The 20567-nt window shown below is 33.7% G+C and overlaps 1 protein-coding gene and 1 pseudogene across 2 annotated transcripts; both read left to right on the forward strand.

Moving 5' to 3' along the window:
• Nucleotides 1–4091: 4091 nt before the first annotated feature.
• LOC143608704 (U-box domain-containing protein 5-like) lies at nucleotides 4092–6660 on the forward strand. Its single transcript, XM_077083670.1, has 5 exons — nucleotides 4092–4181; nucleotides 4550–4735; nucleotides 4808–4915; nucleotides 5012–5802; nucleotides 5879–6660. The coding sequence occupies exons 1-5, from the start codon at nucleotides 4131–4133 to the stop codon at nucleotides 6636–6638; spliced, it is 1896 nt and encodes a 631-aa protein (XP_076939785.1). The 5' UTR covers nucleotides 4092–4130; the 3' UTR covers nucleotides 6639–6660.
• Nucleotides 6661–11695: 5035 nt separating this feature from the next.
• LOC143609256 (cytochrome P450 CYP82D47 pseudogene) lies at nucleotides 11696–16306 on the forward strand (annotated as a pseudogene). The gene is made up of 3 exons (XR_013149389.1): nucleotides 11696–11963; nucleotides 13440–14213; nucleotides 15642–16306. The product of XR_013149389.1 is annotated as a cytochrome P450 CYP82D47 pseudogene (transcript).
• The last annotated feature ends 4261 nt before the right edge of the window (nucleotides 16307–20567 follow it).

A 20567-nucleotide genomic window follows, 5' to 3' on the forward strand; every position in this document is an offset into this window, starting at 1 on the left:
TAAATTAAAAGAATGCGCTTTGGTTATACATCACTAATATTATTTATGTGATGTTTGAATAAAGAAAAATCATGAGTGTTATAATTTTTATTTATATATATTAGTAACTATTAATATTATTAAATAACTTTAGGAAATAAAAACTATTACATATAAAATATGTAACACATGATTATATGTATAACCAAACGTATCACATCGAATAATAAAACGGGCCAGTTTTCGGGTTTAAAAAAAATTAACGAATGCTACAAAATACATGAGAAGCCTCCATTACAAATAAAGGAATCTGGTAGCTTGAAAGGAGGTGGAGAGCAACCACAAAACTTTTAAAGGTTTCGTTTATATATATTTAAGATTTAAGACGGTTGTTGTTAATTTTTATTACAAAACTTATTAGTTATTAAAAACATGCACACATACAGTATAACCTCTATAAATTAATACTCAGTAAATTAATAACCTTGATAAAATTAATAATTTGTCCAGTCTCAATTTGGGACTAGTGCAAAATTGAAACCCAATCGATAAAATAATAAGATAATGATTTTTTTTGAAATCTCGATCTATAATCTATATATATTGGTCCCAATGAAATTATAAAATTAATAATTACTAAATTATTCCAAATTTTAAGATTTGCCTAATAAAAATTGAATCTGTAGTCACTTGTTTTTAACTTCAAATCTATATTGATCAATTTTAGAAATGTTCTAAGATGAATTCATAGTTGATGTGATTTTAAAAAATTTTCAATGGAAAATTTATAGTGATCAATTTATAGAAATATGATCAAATACATTTTATTCTTAACATGAAAATAGTGAGAACTAATTTGCTGTTATTATTAGGTTTATTTTTATAAGTGTTTGCTGTTATTTTTTGTTTGTATTTGCTAAATTTCGATTATGAGACGTTTAAGTATTTGCTTATTTATATTTTGTTGTTATTATTAGATTTTTTCTTTTGCTGATATAAGTATTTGTTGGTATTTACTGTTATTATTTTTATTCTTGATTTTGATTCTTTTGTTGTAATTTTTAGGTTTTTTCCTTTGTTATTATAAATAATTGTTTATGTAGATTGGTATTGTAGTTGGTATTGTTTCTTACGTTTTTATTTTTTTATAAATTGGTATTATTTCTTACGTTCTCATGTTAAGACTAAAATGCACATGAACCTTCCCCTCAATTTATAACCATGTTTAATAGGAGAAGAATTGTGTCTTGAAACTTGTTTTTGTAAGTTATTTTTTTTGCACCACAAATTGACTTTTTTACTTATTCAAAAATAATGAACTTGACAAGTTCAATTAATTTGTGAATGTACATTGCAAGTGGAAATTTAAAGGCCATACATAAAACATCTTTAAATTAATAAATTATTAATTTATTTATATAATAATATCTTATTAAATTAATAAAATATTTGATACTAGCATTATTAATTTATAGAAATTTTAGTTCCTTTTATTTTCTAGATGTTTTACGTGTCTTTTTTGGGGAAAGAATATTAGCTCTTGGTGTTTGAAAATCAAGACAAATTAGTCCGATTCAATATACAAGCGCGTTAAACTGGGGATGAGATTTTTTTCCTGAATACCCGTACTAATATTCATATGTGTCTATTGGGTACGGGTACCCAAATTTACTGATTTTAGGTACGGGTACTTTCGGGTATAGGTACGGGTATTATGGGTACTGATACCCGTTTAGAATATGTAGGGTTTTTTATTAGGTTTCCAACACTCGTGGCTTAACTTTCAAGCGAGATTTTCAAATCCTCAGTTGAATAAGTTCCTTGTCGATCTATATGTGTATATTCACATATTTTTATTTTATGCATGTGTAATTGTGTGTATCATTAAATAACATGCATTAACTTTCTCTCATGTTTTTCTATAGAAATTGAGGAAGCAATAATCAAAGAGAAGGGAAAAGGGAAAATGGAAGGATGACTAACGAAGATTAAACGAATGCTAACTTTTTTGAATAAGTTAATTTTGTTTCAAACATTTTGATAAAAAAATTTTGGAAGACTTTGTATGTTTTTTAATTCATCACTTGATTATGAATGAATTTTATATTATGGCTTATTTCATTTTAGTTTTAGTATTATGCTTTAGTTGTGTTATTACGGTTTTGGTTGTAGTATTATAGATAATTGTTTGTCGGTACTGTATGGTACCGATACCAAGTTTAGTGGAGATTTTTCTTTACAAAAAGAACAAAATGGTACAAAAGCGCGTACCATACCTGTACCCGCACCATAAAATTAGGTACGGGTACTCAGATTTACTGATTTCAGGTATGGGTACAGGTTCAAGTACAGATACGGTACCAATCTCATCCCTACGCTAAACTAACCATTCATTTGTTGGGAATTAAAAAGAATGATGTGAACGTAGTTGGCAGCTTATTGGTAAAAACAAAACATTTAAAACACCAAATTATGAGGTTTTGGGTTTAAGTCTTCCCGATAACGGAAATTCCCTGATATTAGTCTTGTATCTAATAGCTATTACTGTTAAGTATTCAAAATCGGATAATCCAAACTATTAAACATTGTCGATAATAATGCATACTATCAATTAGACTCCCCAGAGTCCAAAATCCTGACGATAAGTGAAATTCTGATGGCATAATCGTCAATTATTTACATATAATTTTGACTAGAATTCTCTCACAATGATGATTATGAACTAAATGGGGAAACATACAACACTTAAAAGTTGTTAACAAGCTTAATCGAGCCAAGGCTAGCTCGACTTGAGCTTCATGCCGAGCTAGATGGAGTCGGCTCAATATCAAAGTTGAGTTGAAATCTTAAACATAATAGTAGGAAACCTGTGCGATGTTGCGGCGACGACAAATTAGTACATACTTGGTTAGCAAAGATAATGATAATGAAGACGGAAATGAGACAGAGCAAAAAAAAGATACAATTTCCTCAACATTAAATGTGTTCTTTATTCAACTCGACTCGTATCTAAGTTTTTCACCTCAATTAAATCCCACTTTATAAAATACCAAACTATCATTCAATTGCAAATACGAATTCATTTGTCACACTCTACATATAGGTGCTTACATTACATCCCACACGCATCAAGGTGTGTAATAGTATTTATAGGATTAATACTATTCACAAGATTGCTCTATATTTCCTATTTGTTTTACAAGATAAATATAAACTCACTTGTACATTCCACCCGACGATTACACTAATATATTCATCACCAATAGTAGCCTTCGATTTCTTCATGACCTTGCCAGACAAGCCGAAGAAGAAGATACGATAGTATCTTAAAAAGGCACGTGTCACAAACTAGGAGTAGTATTTTAATTTATGTATTATTTTCTTTTTTTTTTCTGTTTGAAATTGGTAATTCTATTTTTATTTTTAATGAACTTTTTATTTATTTGTGCTAAATTTATTTTAGTAGTATTTTTTAATTAAAAATTAGAGCAACGATCATTACTCCAACTGGTTAAGGTGAAGAGGTTGTTTCTCATATACAATGAGTTTCCATTTCTTCCTGAGAGCAGAATGGAAATAATTGGGTGAGCCACTAGCACATCAGTGATTCAAACGGTAGCTAAAAAAATTAAAAATTAAATTCGTTAGGGTGATTGAAAGAAGTTGCGTCACCCGAAACAAATAATTACTTAAGCCTGTATAAAAGCGACGTACTAATTAATCTAGAACGCTATTAAACCAAATAATCAACCCGCGTATATATGGTGCAATATTTATTAGCCGGTTACAATATAAAGCCAGAAACATGCAAGCGAGAAGATAACAAAAAGCAGAAGTCAAATGGAACTCGTCAAACTTCCACAAAATGTCGGATAAGTTGACCCGGTCGGCCATTCATCTCACAGTCAAAAAGCAGAAGTCAAATGGAACTCGACAAAATGTCGGATAAGTTGACCCGGTCGGCCATTCATCTCACAGTCACCGATTCACTCCATTTTTAATTGTGCTAGTAGTAGTACATACTCTACTTTCACGTCACCATTGCCGTCGTTGTTTTTTAATTCACGCTGTTGTGATCCACGTACCCCTTCCTTATATACTCATTATCACTGTTATTAATTTGATGGAAGTTGGGCTGTGTTGAAATTAATATGCAAGGTGTTACTCTTCTGGAGCATACATATACAACAACTACATGTAAAGTAAGCACTATATTTGATTCACTGGCCATCTAGTTTAATCTTTAACGGTGTGTTTGACCTCTACAATTAACTTTGATATTAAGATTCAAATGCAGGATTATCTTCTAAATATTGAAATTATAGCTTTTATGTTTTATCTCTTATATGTTTAGTATAAGTTATGGCTGATGGTTGTTTAGTTCTCAGTTTTTGAGTTTTAACTTATAAAACAAACACCGTTTAAGGTTTTTATTTTTTGGACCATTTGCTTCTTAAAGCTTTTGATTTGAATCGTCGAGTTATTGAGCCATTTGATTGCTCCGTTCCCACATCAATGTTTTTACCTTTTATCATCATTATTAACTTTAGGACATATTTCATATGAACAGGTGCACCGTTTGGCATGTTTGGAAGTTAAAAAGATTATAGAAAAAATAACAAAAATATTTAAAGCACTCGAGTCTGCTCGACCACGATGCAAGCCAGGGTTACAAGCGTTGTGCTCAGTGCACAAGTGCATGGAAAAGTGCGAATTGCTTTTTCGCCATTGTTCCGAGTCTAGCAAACTTTACTTGGTATATTTTCTCACTTCATTCGCTTAATATTGTAATTGTATTTATTCTTGATTTGATTAAGCTTATTTTCAGGCAATTAGTGGACAGAAAATCATTTTGAGGTGTGAAAGAATTTGTTATTCTTTGGAGTTATGTTTGGGCCAACTTCAAAACATGGTGGAACCAAAATTGGCTGCTAAGGTTTGTTGTTCACCATGACATCACTTTCATTCAATTTAACTAGGGGTGTGAATTTAGATAAAAGAAAAGTTGATCAATTTTTGTTAATTCTAGCAGATATCCCATGTTGTTGATTACATCAAAAGTGTAGCTTTTACTTTGGATGCCTCAGAAGATGAAGCAGGCCAAGTTTTACTAGCTTTACTCCACCAAGACATAAAAGCCTCAAAATTTGCTCAACTTGAAGAACTCAAAGCTTTCGAATTTGCAGCTTCTCGGTTACACATTACATCCCCTTTAGCAATCGTGATAGAAAAACGAGCCATAAGAAAGCTATTAAGCAAAATCTTGGACACGGACCCTGCAAAAAAGAAAATCTTGAACTATTTGTTATATCTCGTGCTAAAATATGGAAAATCAACCAACCAACAAGAACTAGAAAACATTGATGGCGATGAAGACGATGTGCTTGATCCACTTGAAACACCCGTGAAGTTTAAAATCCGTCACTTGAGTGTGCATTCTTGTTCTAGCTCGATACCAAGTTTCAATAGTTCTTTAGGTGATTTAAATCTCCAAGTGGATCATGTTTCACTTGTGTCATCGGATGCTGGAACCGAAGATGGGCTTGGTGAGATTCAAGAAAATTTCAAGGGGTATGATTGTAATCCTGTGGGGTCAAACGTGTTCTTACTTGGGAATCTTTCCGTGCTTCCTTGGGCTGCAAGGCGTAAGGCGGTAGAAGATGTGAAGAATCAGGTGAAAGATGATCAAGAATCTCATCTTTTTGTGTCTACAAGTTACATTAGCCCAGTTTTTAAGTTTTTAAAAGAGGCTTACCGGTTAGGTGACTCGGGAGCTAAAAGACATGGAGTGGAGTTGCTTTTAGTGTTCTTGAAAAATTGCAGGTAATCGCTTAACTGTTACTTTGTTATATATGTTTATAGTAAATTTCACTAACTTGATTCCCATGACATCATACAGAACCGACATACCACGTTTACCAAAAGGTGTAATGAGCGACCTCTCGTTATATCTGGATTCAGATATAACCGAAGAAGCCTTATTAGTTCTAGAAGTGCTCTCGTGTCAACAGCATTACACCAGGGAATTTGTGACATCTGGCGTTCTATTATTCCTTCTAGAAGTGATGAAAAACCAAAAGAGCGAACACCACAAGGTGGGCTTACGAGTACTTTGCAATCTTTCGGCTCACGAGGATCTAGGACACCACATGATCTACCTAGGATTCATTCAACATTTAGTTCCATTTTTGGATGAACTTTTGCTGTCTGGTTACATTGTCAAAATCTTTGAAAACCTTTGTGCCATTGAAGAAGCTGCGGCTCATTTTGTTGAAAATGAGAGCTGTATAGCATCTATTGGAGAGCTTCTAGAATTAGGTATAAAGGTTGAAGAACAAGAACACGCGCTTGAGATTCTACTTTCCTTATATTACCAACGTGACGAAGTGCGTGACATTTTGATGCAAGATGCTATTGTTTCATCATTGGTTCATTTATCAGGAAATGGAAGTTGTAAGTGTAAGTTGTTGTCGGTTGAGTTGCTCGGGTTACTAAATAATGTTTCTGGTGATTCTTCTCTAGCATGTAGCCTTTCCAACAGCTCCCAAAGCACAAGTGGCAACCTTAAAAGCACAAGCAGTAACGTTAAAACGTGTTCCAAGCCGTCGGTTGGATTGTTTGGTGTGATGAAGTCCAAGTTTAGAAAGTCCTTATGGTAGCTACTTATTCTTTTTGTAGAAGGTCATGGCACAAGTGTAATAAAGGTTATTGACTTATTGCTATTGTTATATTCGTTCATTTTTGACCTTAGGTTGACATTGCACTTGCGGTATGTTTGTGAACTGTTTTACGCTTTTTTCACGAGGCTCAGCTAGTAGGTTCTATTTGGTGACCTTTATCAAATATCGTTCACAAAATGTGTCCGTCCTATTCATTCACTGATTTGTCGGTTCTGTTGCTAGTGTCGCACATCTGCACAAGTTTGAATTGCAAGCAAGCTGCTTCGGATCCCTCGCAAGTTCTCTTCTGAATCGTTTGCTCACATATATTGTTCACATCAGTGTCTCTGCAAGGATATGCTTAAAGTTTATCAAACATACAGTTTGTGTTAAAGGAACTTGTGCACTAAAGCAATTCTTGTCTTTAAAGTTTATCAAACATATAGTTTGTGTTCAATCTTACGGAAGTCATGGTGTCGGACAAAGCCCACCTAATGGTGGCCTCAACCATTTAATTAATGACCAATATGTTTAATTTATTATTGAGCGATTAAACACAAATGGGCCAAACCCGTTAAGAGATTAAACCTAAATGGAGGGCAAATTCGCTAGAATTGGTGCCAAACCCAATAAGATAACAAAGAGATTAATCATAAATGGGCCAATTCCGTTAGATATTGACCATAAATGGGACAAACCGCTAGAGATTAAACATAAATGGGCCGAACCCGTTAGAGATGAAACATAAATGTGCCAAACCTGCTAGAGAAATGGGCCAAACCCGCTAGAGATCGATTATAAATGGGCCAACCAAACCCATTAAGAGATTGCACATAAATGGACCTAACCTGTGGCCGAAACACGATAACATTTGTATGAATTGTTTGTTTTTATCATTCTTACGTTGAATGGATCTTATATATTTTGAGCCTTTGTTGATGTGGGCTGAATTGGAATTATATATATTTGAATCATACAGGTCTTTGATCCGTTTATCATTAACCTTACTATCTCTGTTAAACAAGCCTTTGATCTCAAACTTGACCATAATCTTGACCCGACTCGTGGCTTTAGAGATGGGTTGGGCATGCCTGGACTACAGGTCTAAATGGGTCACATATATGGGGTAAGATCTAATAAAAAGCAATGTTAGTAAGAAGCGTATTCATAACCAGTAATCACATAAAGTAATAGTTCAGTTTGACGTGATAGATTATAATTAATGATAAGTTAAATACGGTTGAGGTTACCAAAAGATGAAATGTTGTTGTCAAGTTTAATCTTATTGTTTAAGATATAATTTTAAATCTCGATTAAGTTTTGTATACTTCACTTTTTTTTAAAGAAAGCGTACTATAAAGCAGAAAGTTAAATTCTTTCTCAAAGTTACTGTTGACTGTAAAGGTGTTTTTAAACTCGTTTCAAAGATGCATCTAAAACGGTCTAATACTATCTCCCACTTATGGCCTAGTGGTATGAGGCTTAGGTTCTCCAGTGAAAACTCAAGTTTGTTGGAAGTAATTTCGGACTCTAAGTCACAAGTTAGTGAACTTGAGGGACCAATGTTGACAAGCTGGTCATATGTAATTATAATAGATAATGTCTTAGGTAGCAAGCTATGTTAGTCTATATAAATAAAAATATGCTAGACATTATAGAATGTGTGGTGTGAGATGCAACCGAGTTAGGGTTCTTCTAGAGACGCACATAGGATGTAACCAAGTTAGGGTTCATCTAAATGTAACCGAGTAAGGGTTCATCAAGTGTAAAACCGAGTTAGGGTTTGAGGTATTGTAATCAGTTTTTTGAGTGAGATTTTCTGATTAATATAAACCAGAGTTATTCGTTTACTTTGTTTTTGATTATCGATCTGGGACATGAATTGGTATCAGAGCGGTTATGCTCTTGGTGTTTATCGATCAAAGTCGTGATTGATAAGGAGGAGACCGAAGGCTCAAGACATCAATCAAAATCGTGATTGATTAGGAGGGTTCGGTCACAGTGTGATAGAATAATCGTGGCAAGGTCGGTGATCGAGACAGGGGGGGTCGACGACGGGCTAAGGGTGACTCGTAAGACGACAGCGTTGCTGTTTTTCCACCTTAGATCGTGAGTTCTTGGTTTCTGTTTACGTGGTTCTTGGGTTTTGTGATTAATCGAAGAGGGTCGTTCTCTATATATATTTTGGTTGCATCGATATTTGTTGTGAAAAGGAGTATAGATTAAGTTTGATTGGTTGTTTTGTTGAATGGTCAAAAGCTGGTTTGATTCCTGTTTTGGTGACGAGAACTTCAAAGAAAAACAAGGCAATTCTTTTTTTTTCTTTATTGGCTCAACAAGTTTAGGTTGACACCGAAGCTTGGGTTAGATAAACGAGTCGATTAAAAGTTTATTTTTATACGGGTTGAACGAGTTATGTTCTGACCAAGATTTTGATTTGAAAGATGTGCTCGTGTTTTGATTTGGGAACTAAAGAAGATCAAAGAAGATTATTTTTCGCTCGATTAGATGACCGAGATTGCAGCCAAAGGAGTGGTGATACGTGCAAAATTGATAGAGAGAATTAGAGAGAAGAAACTAAGAAAGAATGTTCATTCAACTAATCGATACCTTTCATTAACGACCCAACTGATTAAGTACATAACTAATCTTTACATTTGACCCCTATATTATTACTAATGACAGCTCTAGTCCTTACACTATTATGACCATAACAATACTCCCCCCATAAAAGATTCTTGACCTCAAGAATCAAGCTGCTAGAAGAAAAAAAAAATATTAAAAAGAAAACAAAAAAAGATAGAAAAAAGAAAAAACTATGAGAACAAAGTTGTTGCAGACATTTGCAGCTCCTCCAAAGTTACAAATCCTCCATACATGCATATCATTTCCATCAAAACTTGATAACAATGCCCGATATGGCCATATGTGTACTTCCACTAACAATGCTACTAATAATTTATTACCCCCATGTGGACCAGCACACAAACTACCTTCAACTGATGCAAATGTTCCGTTTCTCATAATATGTTTGCTACCGGATAAAATACTTTGTCACCCTTTAATCATTGAGCAGGAAGTTCAATGTTCTTCTCAGTGTAAACAACCTTTTATGATCATAATGAGAACATTGGTCTAGCTTTCCATCTATGCCATACATACCCTGTTGCCTTCATTTTCACATAACAAACCTTCTTGCACATAATGGGAAACAACTGTTTAGATTTCCATTTGTGCCACTTATGCACCATTTCTTTATTTTTTTAATACGATCTGTTTTCCTCCCAAATGACAACCAACAACCTTTAGTTGACTAACTCGGATTCTAAAACAAGAAATTTTTGTTAAGTTGCAATTTTCACTTCCACTTTTCTCAAAACTTAATTCAAATTTCTTTAATCTTGGGCAAGCTGGTCAACAACAAACCCAATAAAGTGTTCAAGTAACAATGGTACTAAAACCCTCTCACTTTCCATTTTTGTTTCCTTTTTATCACTAGAATTAGCACCCAAAAATGATCTTTTAGCTACAAGTTCCACCCTATCTCCACAAATCTTCAACTTGTATTCATCCACCTTATTGTTGGTAATATATTCATTCGAATTAAATCGAGCTTCGCGCCAATTTTTCACTAAACTTTTCCAACCCAGTCTCCAATCAAAAGTTTCAAAAACTACCAATTCAGCACCTAACTACCTTGTTTTCTTATCTTTGATCGAAGTAGTCACCTCAAGGTCATTAATTTTCCCAAAAGAAAGACAACAATTTCCCACCATAACTTCACTCTTATCAGCCTTCTTGTCATTTGTCTTTAGAAATATGACCACTTTTGTGTCCTTATCTTTATCTAATACCTTAACAACAGTACCTTCCTGTCTAAAACCTATCAATTGAGCACATGACGAACATGATGGTGGTAGCCCATAACCACTCTCAAGAGTTACAACATTATTGATGACAAAATATATGCCTTTCATCATCCGGTTTGCCCAATTCGTATCAATCCGACATCACCAACCCGGTTTCCATTCACGTGTTTTCATAAGTATCAACTCAATACCAGTTCCATCACTTTTAATAGATTCTTGAAATTGGGTTTTTAAACTGTAAACAGGTTCAACTATATGATTACCAATACCTGAAACTTAAAATCTCACTTCCAACCCTTTTAGGCATTTCATCAAACACCTTGGGTGCACAACTAACGTGCATGGATTGTGAATAACATTGTAACCCAAAACCTTTCTTTTTATCAAGAATGATAACAGAACTATTAGGATATTGAAAAATAAAATCACTTACAACCAACTTATTCTCTTGATTGATTGTCACTTCAATTTCACCAATCTTGCACAATTGTTTGATCCCCTGGTTCGGTTGGTCTGACTTCTTGGTGGTGATATCTTGTGTTGATTGATTGATCTCGACTTCTAGGTTCGATTGATTTGTTGTTACTTCAGTTTCATCAGTCTTGTTGGATGCCTCTAATATAGACTCTGGTGATGAATTGTTTTCCAAACTCAAAGACTTCAGGTTACTAACCATTTCCTTCGTCATCGATCCCATCTCTGCAAAGTTGTGTTCCATCCTTTCCACTGTCGCCATTAATTGTAGAAGAAGTCCATTGCGTCTTGAATTAGTGGTCGCCATCAATCGTTGTCGTGAATTGCTGTATGAATTTGATCTTTTGTCACTGTTAATCGTTCCCTAATTATTGCCGCCTAATAAAGATTGTTGTGGCTGCAAAACGCTACTGGGAATTGGTGTTATCAAGGTCGTCTTGCGGTGGTAACTATTGCCTGAGAGTGTTTCTGAGGGAATCAGAAAACTCTGAAGATAGAATTACGCCGGTAATCAAGAGCCGATAATTGACACTCTGATACCATTAATACGTGCAGAATTGATTGAGAGAATTAGAGAGAAGAAACTAAAAAAAGAATGTTCATTCAACTAATTGATACCTTTCATTAACGACCCAACTGATTAAGTACAAATAACTAATCTTTACATTTGACCCCTATATTATTACTAATGACAACTCTAGTCCTTACACTATTATGACCATAACAAGTGGTTATGCGAGTTCATACGACCGAGTGAATGGCCGGGGACAGGGTCACAGAGGTAGTCGAGTTCGGGAGATCCGAAGGAACATAGTTGTGGATCAAGAGAAGTTCCAAGAAGTCAAGACCAAGACGAAGATCGAGATGTTTGTGAAAGCCAAGAAGGTAAAGATTGTTGTTCAAATAAGACAGGGCAAAAGAGACATGCTCGGGTTGAAGAACCACCTATTTCGAGTCGGAAATTATGGGGCGATTGTTGGAAGTAATTTTGGACTCTAAGTCACAAGTTGGCGAACTTGAGGGACCAATGTTGACAAGCTGGTCATATGCAATTATAATAAGTAATGTCTTCTGTAGGAAGTAACATTGTGTTAAATATTTTGTTTTCTTATATGTTAATGTTTTTTTATGTTAATTGGACGAAGTAATTTTTTGGGTTTTAACGCTCAAATTTAACCAGTGGTATCTATATCATAACGAACACAACCGATACGGACTGAATTCGTGTCGACTCATCGTCGTAACGCTCGGGTTGTACCAACGTGCGTGTTTCAACACTAGGTTTTGCCGGCTACCCGGCGCAACACGCCGGGTAGAAAAAACTAGTTTCTATATATATAAAAGAAAACTTTGGTGACGATAAAAGATCATTGGTCCACTTGACAGGATGCCATGGGGCCACGTTTTTTAATATATATTTTCTTTTTTGGGTTTTGCCCCTTGGTTTTAAAGTTTAATAATTATATATTTCTAATTATTTTTGTTATGTTTTTTTATTTGTATTATTTTAGTTCCGACACCGACATACCGTAACGAACGTGCCAAAAACTGACCTAATTTGTATAGGCTTACCGTATTTTGTTTTAGTTCTAGTACCGTAACGAACGTAACGAAACCAACCGGATGCCAATTCCTTTTTGTTTGTCCGGTTTCGTAACGAACGTGAAAAAACCAACCTAATTTGCATAGAATTACCGCCAGGGACCAACAACGCTCAGGTTTTACCAACATTCGAGTTTTACCGGCCGACACCACCTAGTTGGTCCATCTCAATTTTTATTACTTTTTTGTTTTAGTTTCCGTACAATAACAAACGTAACAGAAACCGGCTGAATTCACGTCAACTTACCGCCTCAACACTTAAGACCGATAATGTTTGTGTTTTACCAACGCTTGGATTTACCAACCCGTCCGGCGCAATGCACCGGGTAAAAACTAGTTTTTAATAAATGTAAATGAGAAGGTTCGGTTTCAAGGAAATAAATTAAAGTTTTAATAATTCCAAAGCAAAAGGTGCGGTCCTTTAACTCCCAACATTTATGATTCTTTTTTTTTTCTTGCTTTTCCATTAGTTGGGTCTTCCACAAATGACTATATTTCAAAATTGAATATTATCTTCTATTACACCGTCCTTTTTAAAACTCTTCTTCCTCCTCATTGGGGCTTTTTGGGCAAGTCAGTGAGGCAGGCCATGAGCGTGGGGCGATTATGTTAATATGTTATACTCATGTTTTTATTATTAATTTTGTTACTAGCGAAAGTACAGAGTGTTAGATAAAAGGAAATATTTATACAGCAAAACAAGTACCGTCCGCTGATGATAAAAATCTAAGATAACAGTAACTTGATAAGAAAACAGATAAATGGTTGCTTATATAACAGTCACTCTCATAACTCACTTTCTGTATACTTTCATTTTCACCAATGATAACATCCATTCTTGTTGTTTTTGTAATAGGTTCCCTACTGCAGATCTTGAGGAGTTTAAAGGTGAAGAACCGAGTTGCACCTCAAGCAAAGGGTGCATGGCCTATAATCGGACACCTGCACCTTCTACGCGGATCTCGACTACCTCAACATGTTTTAGGTGACATGGCAGATGAATACAGCCCTATCTTTACCATCAAGCTCGGTGTTCACAATGTTTTGGTTGTGAGCAGTGGAGAGGTAGCTATAACTATGCCTTCTTCGGCCTTGCACCATATGGGGATTACTGGCGAAAAGTTCGCAAGATTATTATGCTCGAGATTCTCTCTCAAAAACGAGTTGAGATGCTAGGACATGTTCAAGTTTCAGAAGTTAGAGCGTCTGTTATGGATATCTATGGCACGTGGCTAATGAACAAAGATAATGAAGGTTCAGATAATATGGTAAAGGTGGATATGAAACAATGGTTTGGGAATTTGGTGTTCAATGTTATAGTTAGGATTATTTCAGGGAAGAGATTCCAGGTCAACGATGAAGAAGGAGATTCATGGAGTTGTTAGGCGTGTTTGTGGTGTCGGATTTCATACCATTTACTGGTGGTTTAGACTTGGGAGGATATGAGAAAGAAATGAAGATGACAAGTAAAGAAATGGACAACATCCTTGAAGGATGGTTAAAGAAGCGAAAGAGTGAGGTACAAAGGGATCAAGTTTTCATGGATGTGTTAATTTCTGTTCTCCAAGATGCATCTAAAGAGGATTTTGCAAGTTATGATCATGATATAGTTATCAAAGCCACATGTCTGGTAAACTCATTTAACCTTCATCAGTTACTGCATATATAATTTTTTTTTTGAACCGCTAATTTTTCTACCTATTTCATCTTTTGTCTTAAGTGAAACTATTATCCACAACAATTTGATTATAAGGTATACACCTTTACCACTAAGCCAAGATCGTACGAACAAATATAATTACATCTCTTTAGGGAAGGCTTTAGCAGAGAACAAAATAGATTAATTTTTTATATATAAACACAAAGTGAATTATTTATCTTTTTCAATTTAAAAACCGTATAACATATAAACAGTTAGAAATGTATATTTATTCATCTATAGAATTCAAAAGCAATATAGAGTAAATTTCGTTTATTTATAAAAATATACACAATTACATATGTAAAAGTCATGTGTAGATTATATTAGTTGCAAGTGACCTACACATGCGTGGACAAACTTTTAAAGTTAAAAGAAGATATATTAGCGTACGTATCAGACTAATGGTTTTTATTTAAACAAGATATATGTAAAGAGTATGGGTGTACATGGATTGGGGTTTTGGCTAATTCTGAATAAAAACCAAAAGTTTAATTTCTGATCTTTTTTTAATTATTTGGTTCGTTTTTTTCTTTTCTACTTTTTGATTTGGTTTCAGTTTGGTTTTGATTATATAATTTTGTTATTTGGGTTTGAAATATTTGGACCAAGAAACAAGCCGCCCAAATTTAATGAATTTGTACCTAAATCTTCTTGTAATAATCAATTGATATACATTTGAGGTTAAATACTTAGTTTATACTCTTTATTAAATTGTTATAAATTATCTATATTCAAAATTAAAAAACAAAACTCCATACACTAGGTTTGGTTTGGTATTTTAAGTTTTAGTTGCATGCAAAATCAAAACCTAACAAAAAGTTTGGTTTTTATAATATAACAAAACGATCATTCTTGTTTGGAATTTGGTTATTTCACTTCAGTTTTTTCCGTTCCGGATCGGTTTTTAGGTTTCATGCACACCCATAGTAAATACTAAAAATTTATAGAAAAAAAAAAGTAAGAGCTATTAATTAAAAAAAGGAAAATTGAAAGTTGATATACAAAAAGATCTAAGTCATTGTCATGTGATTGCCACATTACACGCCACATCATCTGATTTAACGAAGTTAACGTTTTGTTGGTATAGGAATTGTTATTGGTAATAAAGTTGAAAGTTGGGACTACTAGTTAGATTGTTAGTTGTGATTATTATTTGCCAATAGTCAATAGTTTGGATAATTAAAATCCAATTTTCCTTCAAAAAAAATTAAACGATTTTGGCATTTATTATTATTATTATTATTATTATTATTATTATTATTATTATTATTTTGGAATAAACCTCACCCTAACTATTTGCTTAAGATAATCCTGTGTTGCTTATAATCGAATCCGACCACATACACAATTGTGCAGAATATAATAATTGCTGGCTCGGACACTACATCTTCGACTTTAACGTGGGCTTTATCTTTGCTACTAAATAATCCAGAGGCATTAAAAATCGCCCAAGATGAAATTGATGAACAAGTTGGAAGAGACGGACCGGTGGAGGAGTCCGACATAAGGAACTTAGGTTACCTCGACGCCATTATCAAAGAAACATTGTGTTTGCACCCAGCTGGACCTCTCTCCGTTCCTCATGAGTCCACGGAGGATTGCATCGTTAGTGGTTACGATATCTCGAAAGGCACGCGTTTATTAACAAATCTTTGGAAAATCCATCGAGATCCAAATATATGGTCAGATCCTTGTGAATTTAAGCCAGAAAGATTCTTGACTAATCAAAAGGATTTAGATCCAAAAGGAAAACATTTTAAACTCCTTCCGTTTGGTGGTGGTAGAAGAATATGCCCTGGTGTTTTCTTTGCCTTAAATACTTTACCTCTAACATTAGCACATGTGTGATTCGAACAATTTGTGATACACAAACCATCGAATGAACCAATTGATATGAGTGAAAGCTCGGGAATAAGTACCAGCAAAGCAACGCCATTGAAGGTCCTTCTCGCCCCTCGTTCATCCCTTAAAATGTATCATGATAATGCTTGATTTATGTATATCATGCGTTAATCATTTAAAACCCCACTCCAAACAACAATATCACCAAGCTCTTGTAGTAATAAGCTTTTATTAGCACAGTTTTATAAGAGCAATTATATTAGTCATGTTTGTTCCTTTTGTTTGTACGTTGAGCTCCTTTCTCCTTGTGAGTTGCTCTTATGTTATTTTCTTTTAAATATATCTGGTCTTTAAAAAAAGGTTATGTTTGTTTACAGATGTAAACATCTCTATAAACTTACTGTGCACGAGAAAGCTATGTAAGAATGTTATGTTGTGTTTCACTCCTCTCTTCATATCATGCTAGTTTCCTTGGTTTCAAACCCCATGTACGTTCGCAACCATAAATATATAATCATTTATTTTTTTTAATTTGTTTTGCCTAGTAAATATAAAAAATAAAACCATTTATATTTCTTTGGTTTGATTTCTCCCAACACACCATTTAAAAGCAATTCTCGTTTCAAGTACGTCTTAATAATGAACACAATTACTTATCACATCTGATAAAGAGGGGAAAAAAACTTTGATCTGTCAGAAACCAAACTTGTAGGACTTAGGTTCTGTCTAAGCTTGGCAAAATGAATGGATCAGGTAACATGTCGAAATGGGATCAAGTCAAAACAGTATGGTGGTCAAATTGTGTTGATGTCAAACAGGGCTGTCTCTGAGAATTGTTAAAATTATTTGGGCCGAAGGTGAAAAAAATTTAGGCCTTAAGTAAAAGAGATTTTTATTGGGTTCAAATAATTAAATTTTTAAATGGGCTTAATATAGTTGAGTAATTGAATTTAACCATTAAGAATACATATATTTAAAAAAAAAATAAAAATATATAAATTTATTAAAAAAAATAAAAATTCGGGCCTATCGGGGTGATAAATGATATCTAATTGTTGTTTACATCATAAAACAATCGATAGCGTTCTTGAAAGAGCCGAAAAGCTTGACAGTTTAATCAAGAAGAGTTCAGATCTCAGTGCAGCTTCACAGGTGCGTGCTTTCGCGTTAAACTGCATATTATTAATGCCACGTGGTTATCGAAAACCGGAGATAATAATAGAAAACTACTTGTTGGTTTTGAAACAGATGTTCTACCAGCAAGCAAAGAAATCCAATCAATGTTATACCATTTTGTGAAGTGGTTATGAACTTATGATTCTTTTAAGATATTAACTTTTGTGAGGTTAATCTTTCTTGCTTTTCATATAGACAAACAAGGTTCTGATTTTTATGTATTGTTTCATTGTTATATTTAGACATTTATATTCTTGTAACTAGAAAATAATCGAACAAGCTTTTTCACATGTGAAAAAAGTAGTAATCAAGACAAAACAGGTGTTTTTTTAGACGTGAATTTAGGTCTAGTCAAAGCATGTACTCAACAAATTAGATTCCTCTTCAAATAAGTGTCAAGATCTGGTACCTGATTCGACTCATCTCTTCGGAAATATAATGATTATAATAAAAAAATTTGAGAAAATATTACAATTCAATGGTGTAATAAAAGCAACCTTTGATAACCTCACCTTGAACATGAAAGCGTGCCATTTTCCAAGCTTTCAAAAGTTTAAAACTTCATCGGAAATTAACTAGATGCATTGCATCAAGATTCCAAGGTGTTAAGGAATGAAGGCATTAGAGATTGAACATGAATGGGCCAAAGCCATTAGAGATTAAATATAAACTAGGTTTAAACCCGTCGCGGTGTGGTGGCGGCTTGAAGCAAATTCTGTTGGTATCGGTTAAGTTCGTCACGACACCTGCACTAGATCAAAAAATTATATGTGAACGCTCAAAATAGTGTCAGCACACGTACAACTTATGATGAAAACGGCATATATATGGTCGGTATCTGATAGAAAAATAAGTTAGTAACGTATAGCTTATGATACAAAAAATAATATAAGTAAAACGACATTTATTTGGTTAGCAAATTACAGGCGTTGTGACAAAAATTCGGTCGGTATCTATAGGTTCGCCACAACGTTGGAACTAAACCCGAAAAATAATTTCGAAAAATTGACATATTTAAAACAAAAACAAAAAACAAAATAAACACGGGCATTGCAGCGGCAAGTCGACATGCATTCGGTCGGTAACGATTAGGTTCGTTATCGTACAAGAAATAAACCTAAAAAATAATTTCGTTATTGGCTAAGTTTGTTACGGTACCAAACCGAAACTAAATAAACAATAACATGGGTGTTGCGGTGATGATGCGTTGCTTTTTTAATTGGTGTCGCTTAAATTCGTTACTATACCGGAATTAAATCTAAAACTCAATTTCCTTAAATTATTAAACTTAAAAAAAGACCTTGAAAAAAATCTTGATTGAAAAAAATAATGATGCAAATGAGCAACCAAGGGGATTCAAACCCTGGTAGCTTAACCATAAAGAAGTTAGTAGGACACACTTTAGCCAACACACAATCACTAACAAACTTGTATAGGTGATGAAACTAAATCATAAATATAAAACAATGGGTTTAGCTATGGCACCATCATTTGATCTTTATCTATATATATAATGGGCATAACTTGTTAGGGATTGAACATAAATGGGCCAAAACACGTTAAGATTTGGGGATGTGGCGACAGGTATGGGGAGGTAATCCTGCTAAGTTTCCGAGAAAGCTTACAGACAAAGCCTTAGCGTTTATTGCGGAGACAACAACAAATTACAAGAGCCTAGCACAAGTTCATGCCACCAAGAATGCCAAGCCACTTGACCAAACAGACTTCTTAAAAGTAATACTCCCTTCGTTCCTATTTAAATGTCATGATTTGAAAATACAATGTTCAAGATAGATTGAATGATTACTCTTTTGTTCACTAAATGACAATAATACCCTGGGAAATTGAAAGTGTGTTTAAGGGTAAACTTGAAAATTAACTAATAACTTTTGAAAGTAGACATTTATAATAAGAATAATAAAAAAGAAAATATAAACACCTTTAATGGGATGGAGGGAGTACAAAAAAGGGGCCAACAAAGCCAAGGCTCAAATTCAATAATTGATGACAAATGAACGAATTGCCTCATCAATAAGTTTGTCATAAGTGAGATTGATGTTGATGAATGGTTAAGGTTTTGGTTTGTTGTATTGTTTGTTTTATCATTCTTACATTAAATGGATCTAATATATTTTGAGCCTTTGTTGATGTGGGCTGAATCATGCAGGTCTTTGATCCGTTTATCATTAATCTTACCGTTCTGTATTAAACAAGCCTTTAATCTCAAACTTGACCTGACTTGTGGCTTTAGAGATGGGTAAGTTTGGGCAGTGTTTTAAAAAATTGGTTTAAACCGGCCGGTTGAACTGGTTTAACCGAATTCGCACAACAGTCCGATATTTTGAGCCCGGTATTTTTGACCGGTTTGCTAAAACATTGTACCGGCGGTTTTTTTCTAAAATACCGGTTTATACCGGCAAACCGGTTTTAATTCCGAGAAATATTTTATATTTGCGGCCCATATTTTATCAAAATTACTTTTAACCCAACAATTAACATTAAACGTGTAAACTTTAGGATTAGTTTTTTAAAATTAAGTACTTTTGAATTATTTTTTTTAATATGGATTAACTTTTGGATTATTTTTTGTTATGGAATCATTGACTTTTAGGTTATTTTGGAGTTACATTTATAGGAAATTATAAAGTAAACTATTCAACCGGTTGAATCTCCCGGTATAACTCAGTTCAACCGATTGTACTATTTTTTAACACAATCCGATACGAGTAAAAAACCGGTTTTTAAAACATTGAGTTTGGGTGATTGTTTTTCTACTTTTGATGTTATTTGGGTATCTCGACTACTGGCCTGAACACTTACATGTGGTAAAATCACATACATATATATATATATATATATATATATAATAACTTTTCATAAGAAGTAGTAAATACTCGTAATTAACCAATAATCACATAAATTTAATGGTATCATGATGTGAATGTGATACTAGGGTAAAATTAAAATACAAAGGACAACAAAAATGAGAATGGTGAGGAAAAATTCTAATCCACTGATCTTAAACTTGAATGATGGAGATTAATTTAAAAAAATAAATTGATGAAAAGGGCATAAAGGTAATAGCCTACTTTTGTTAACTTTCTCTTTCCACATGCAATGCACATGTCAATTTCCCCATCATTTTAAAACGTTAATAACTTTTTCATGCAACATTATTTTTTTAAAAAAAATTCACCATAATAAAAGCGTTTTTTTATCTTTAATATAAGTATCATATTGTTATATAAAATAAAAAAATAGTAG

Source organism: Bidens hawaiensis, unplaced genomic scaffold, assembly GCF_021521415.1.
Source record: "Bidens hawaiensis isolate Kalapana, Puna unplaced genomic scaffold, B.hawaiensis_p1.1 tig00002181_1, whole genome shotgun sequence".
In the NCBI taxonomy this organism is placed as follows: domain Eukaryota; kingdom Viridiplantae; phylum Streptophyta; class Magnoliopsida; order Asterales; family Asteraceae; genus Bidens; species Bidens hawaiensis.

Coding starts and splice junctions, on each gene's coding strand:
- LOC143608704 (XM_077083670.1), top strand. CDS start 4,131: ATGCAAGGTGTTACTCTTCTGGAGCATACATATACAACAACTACATGT. Junction 4,182..4,549: donor ATACAACAACTACATGTAAA/GTAAGCACTATA, acceptor TCATATGAACAG/GTGCACCGTTTGGCATGTTT. Junction 5,803..5,878: donor GTGTTCTTGAAAAATTGCAG/GTAATCGCTTAA, acceptor GACATCATACAG/AACCGACATACCACGTTTAC.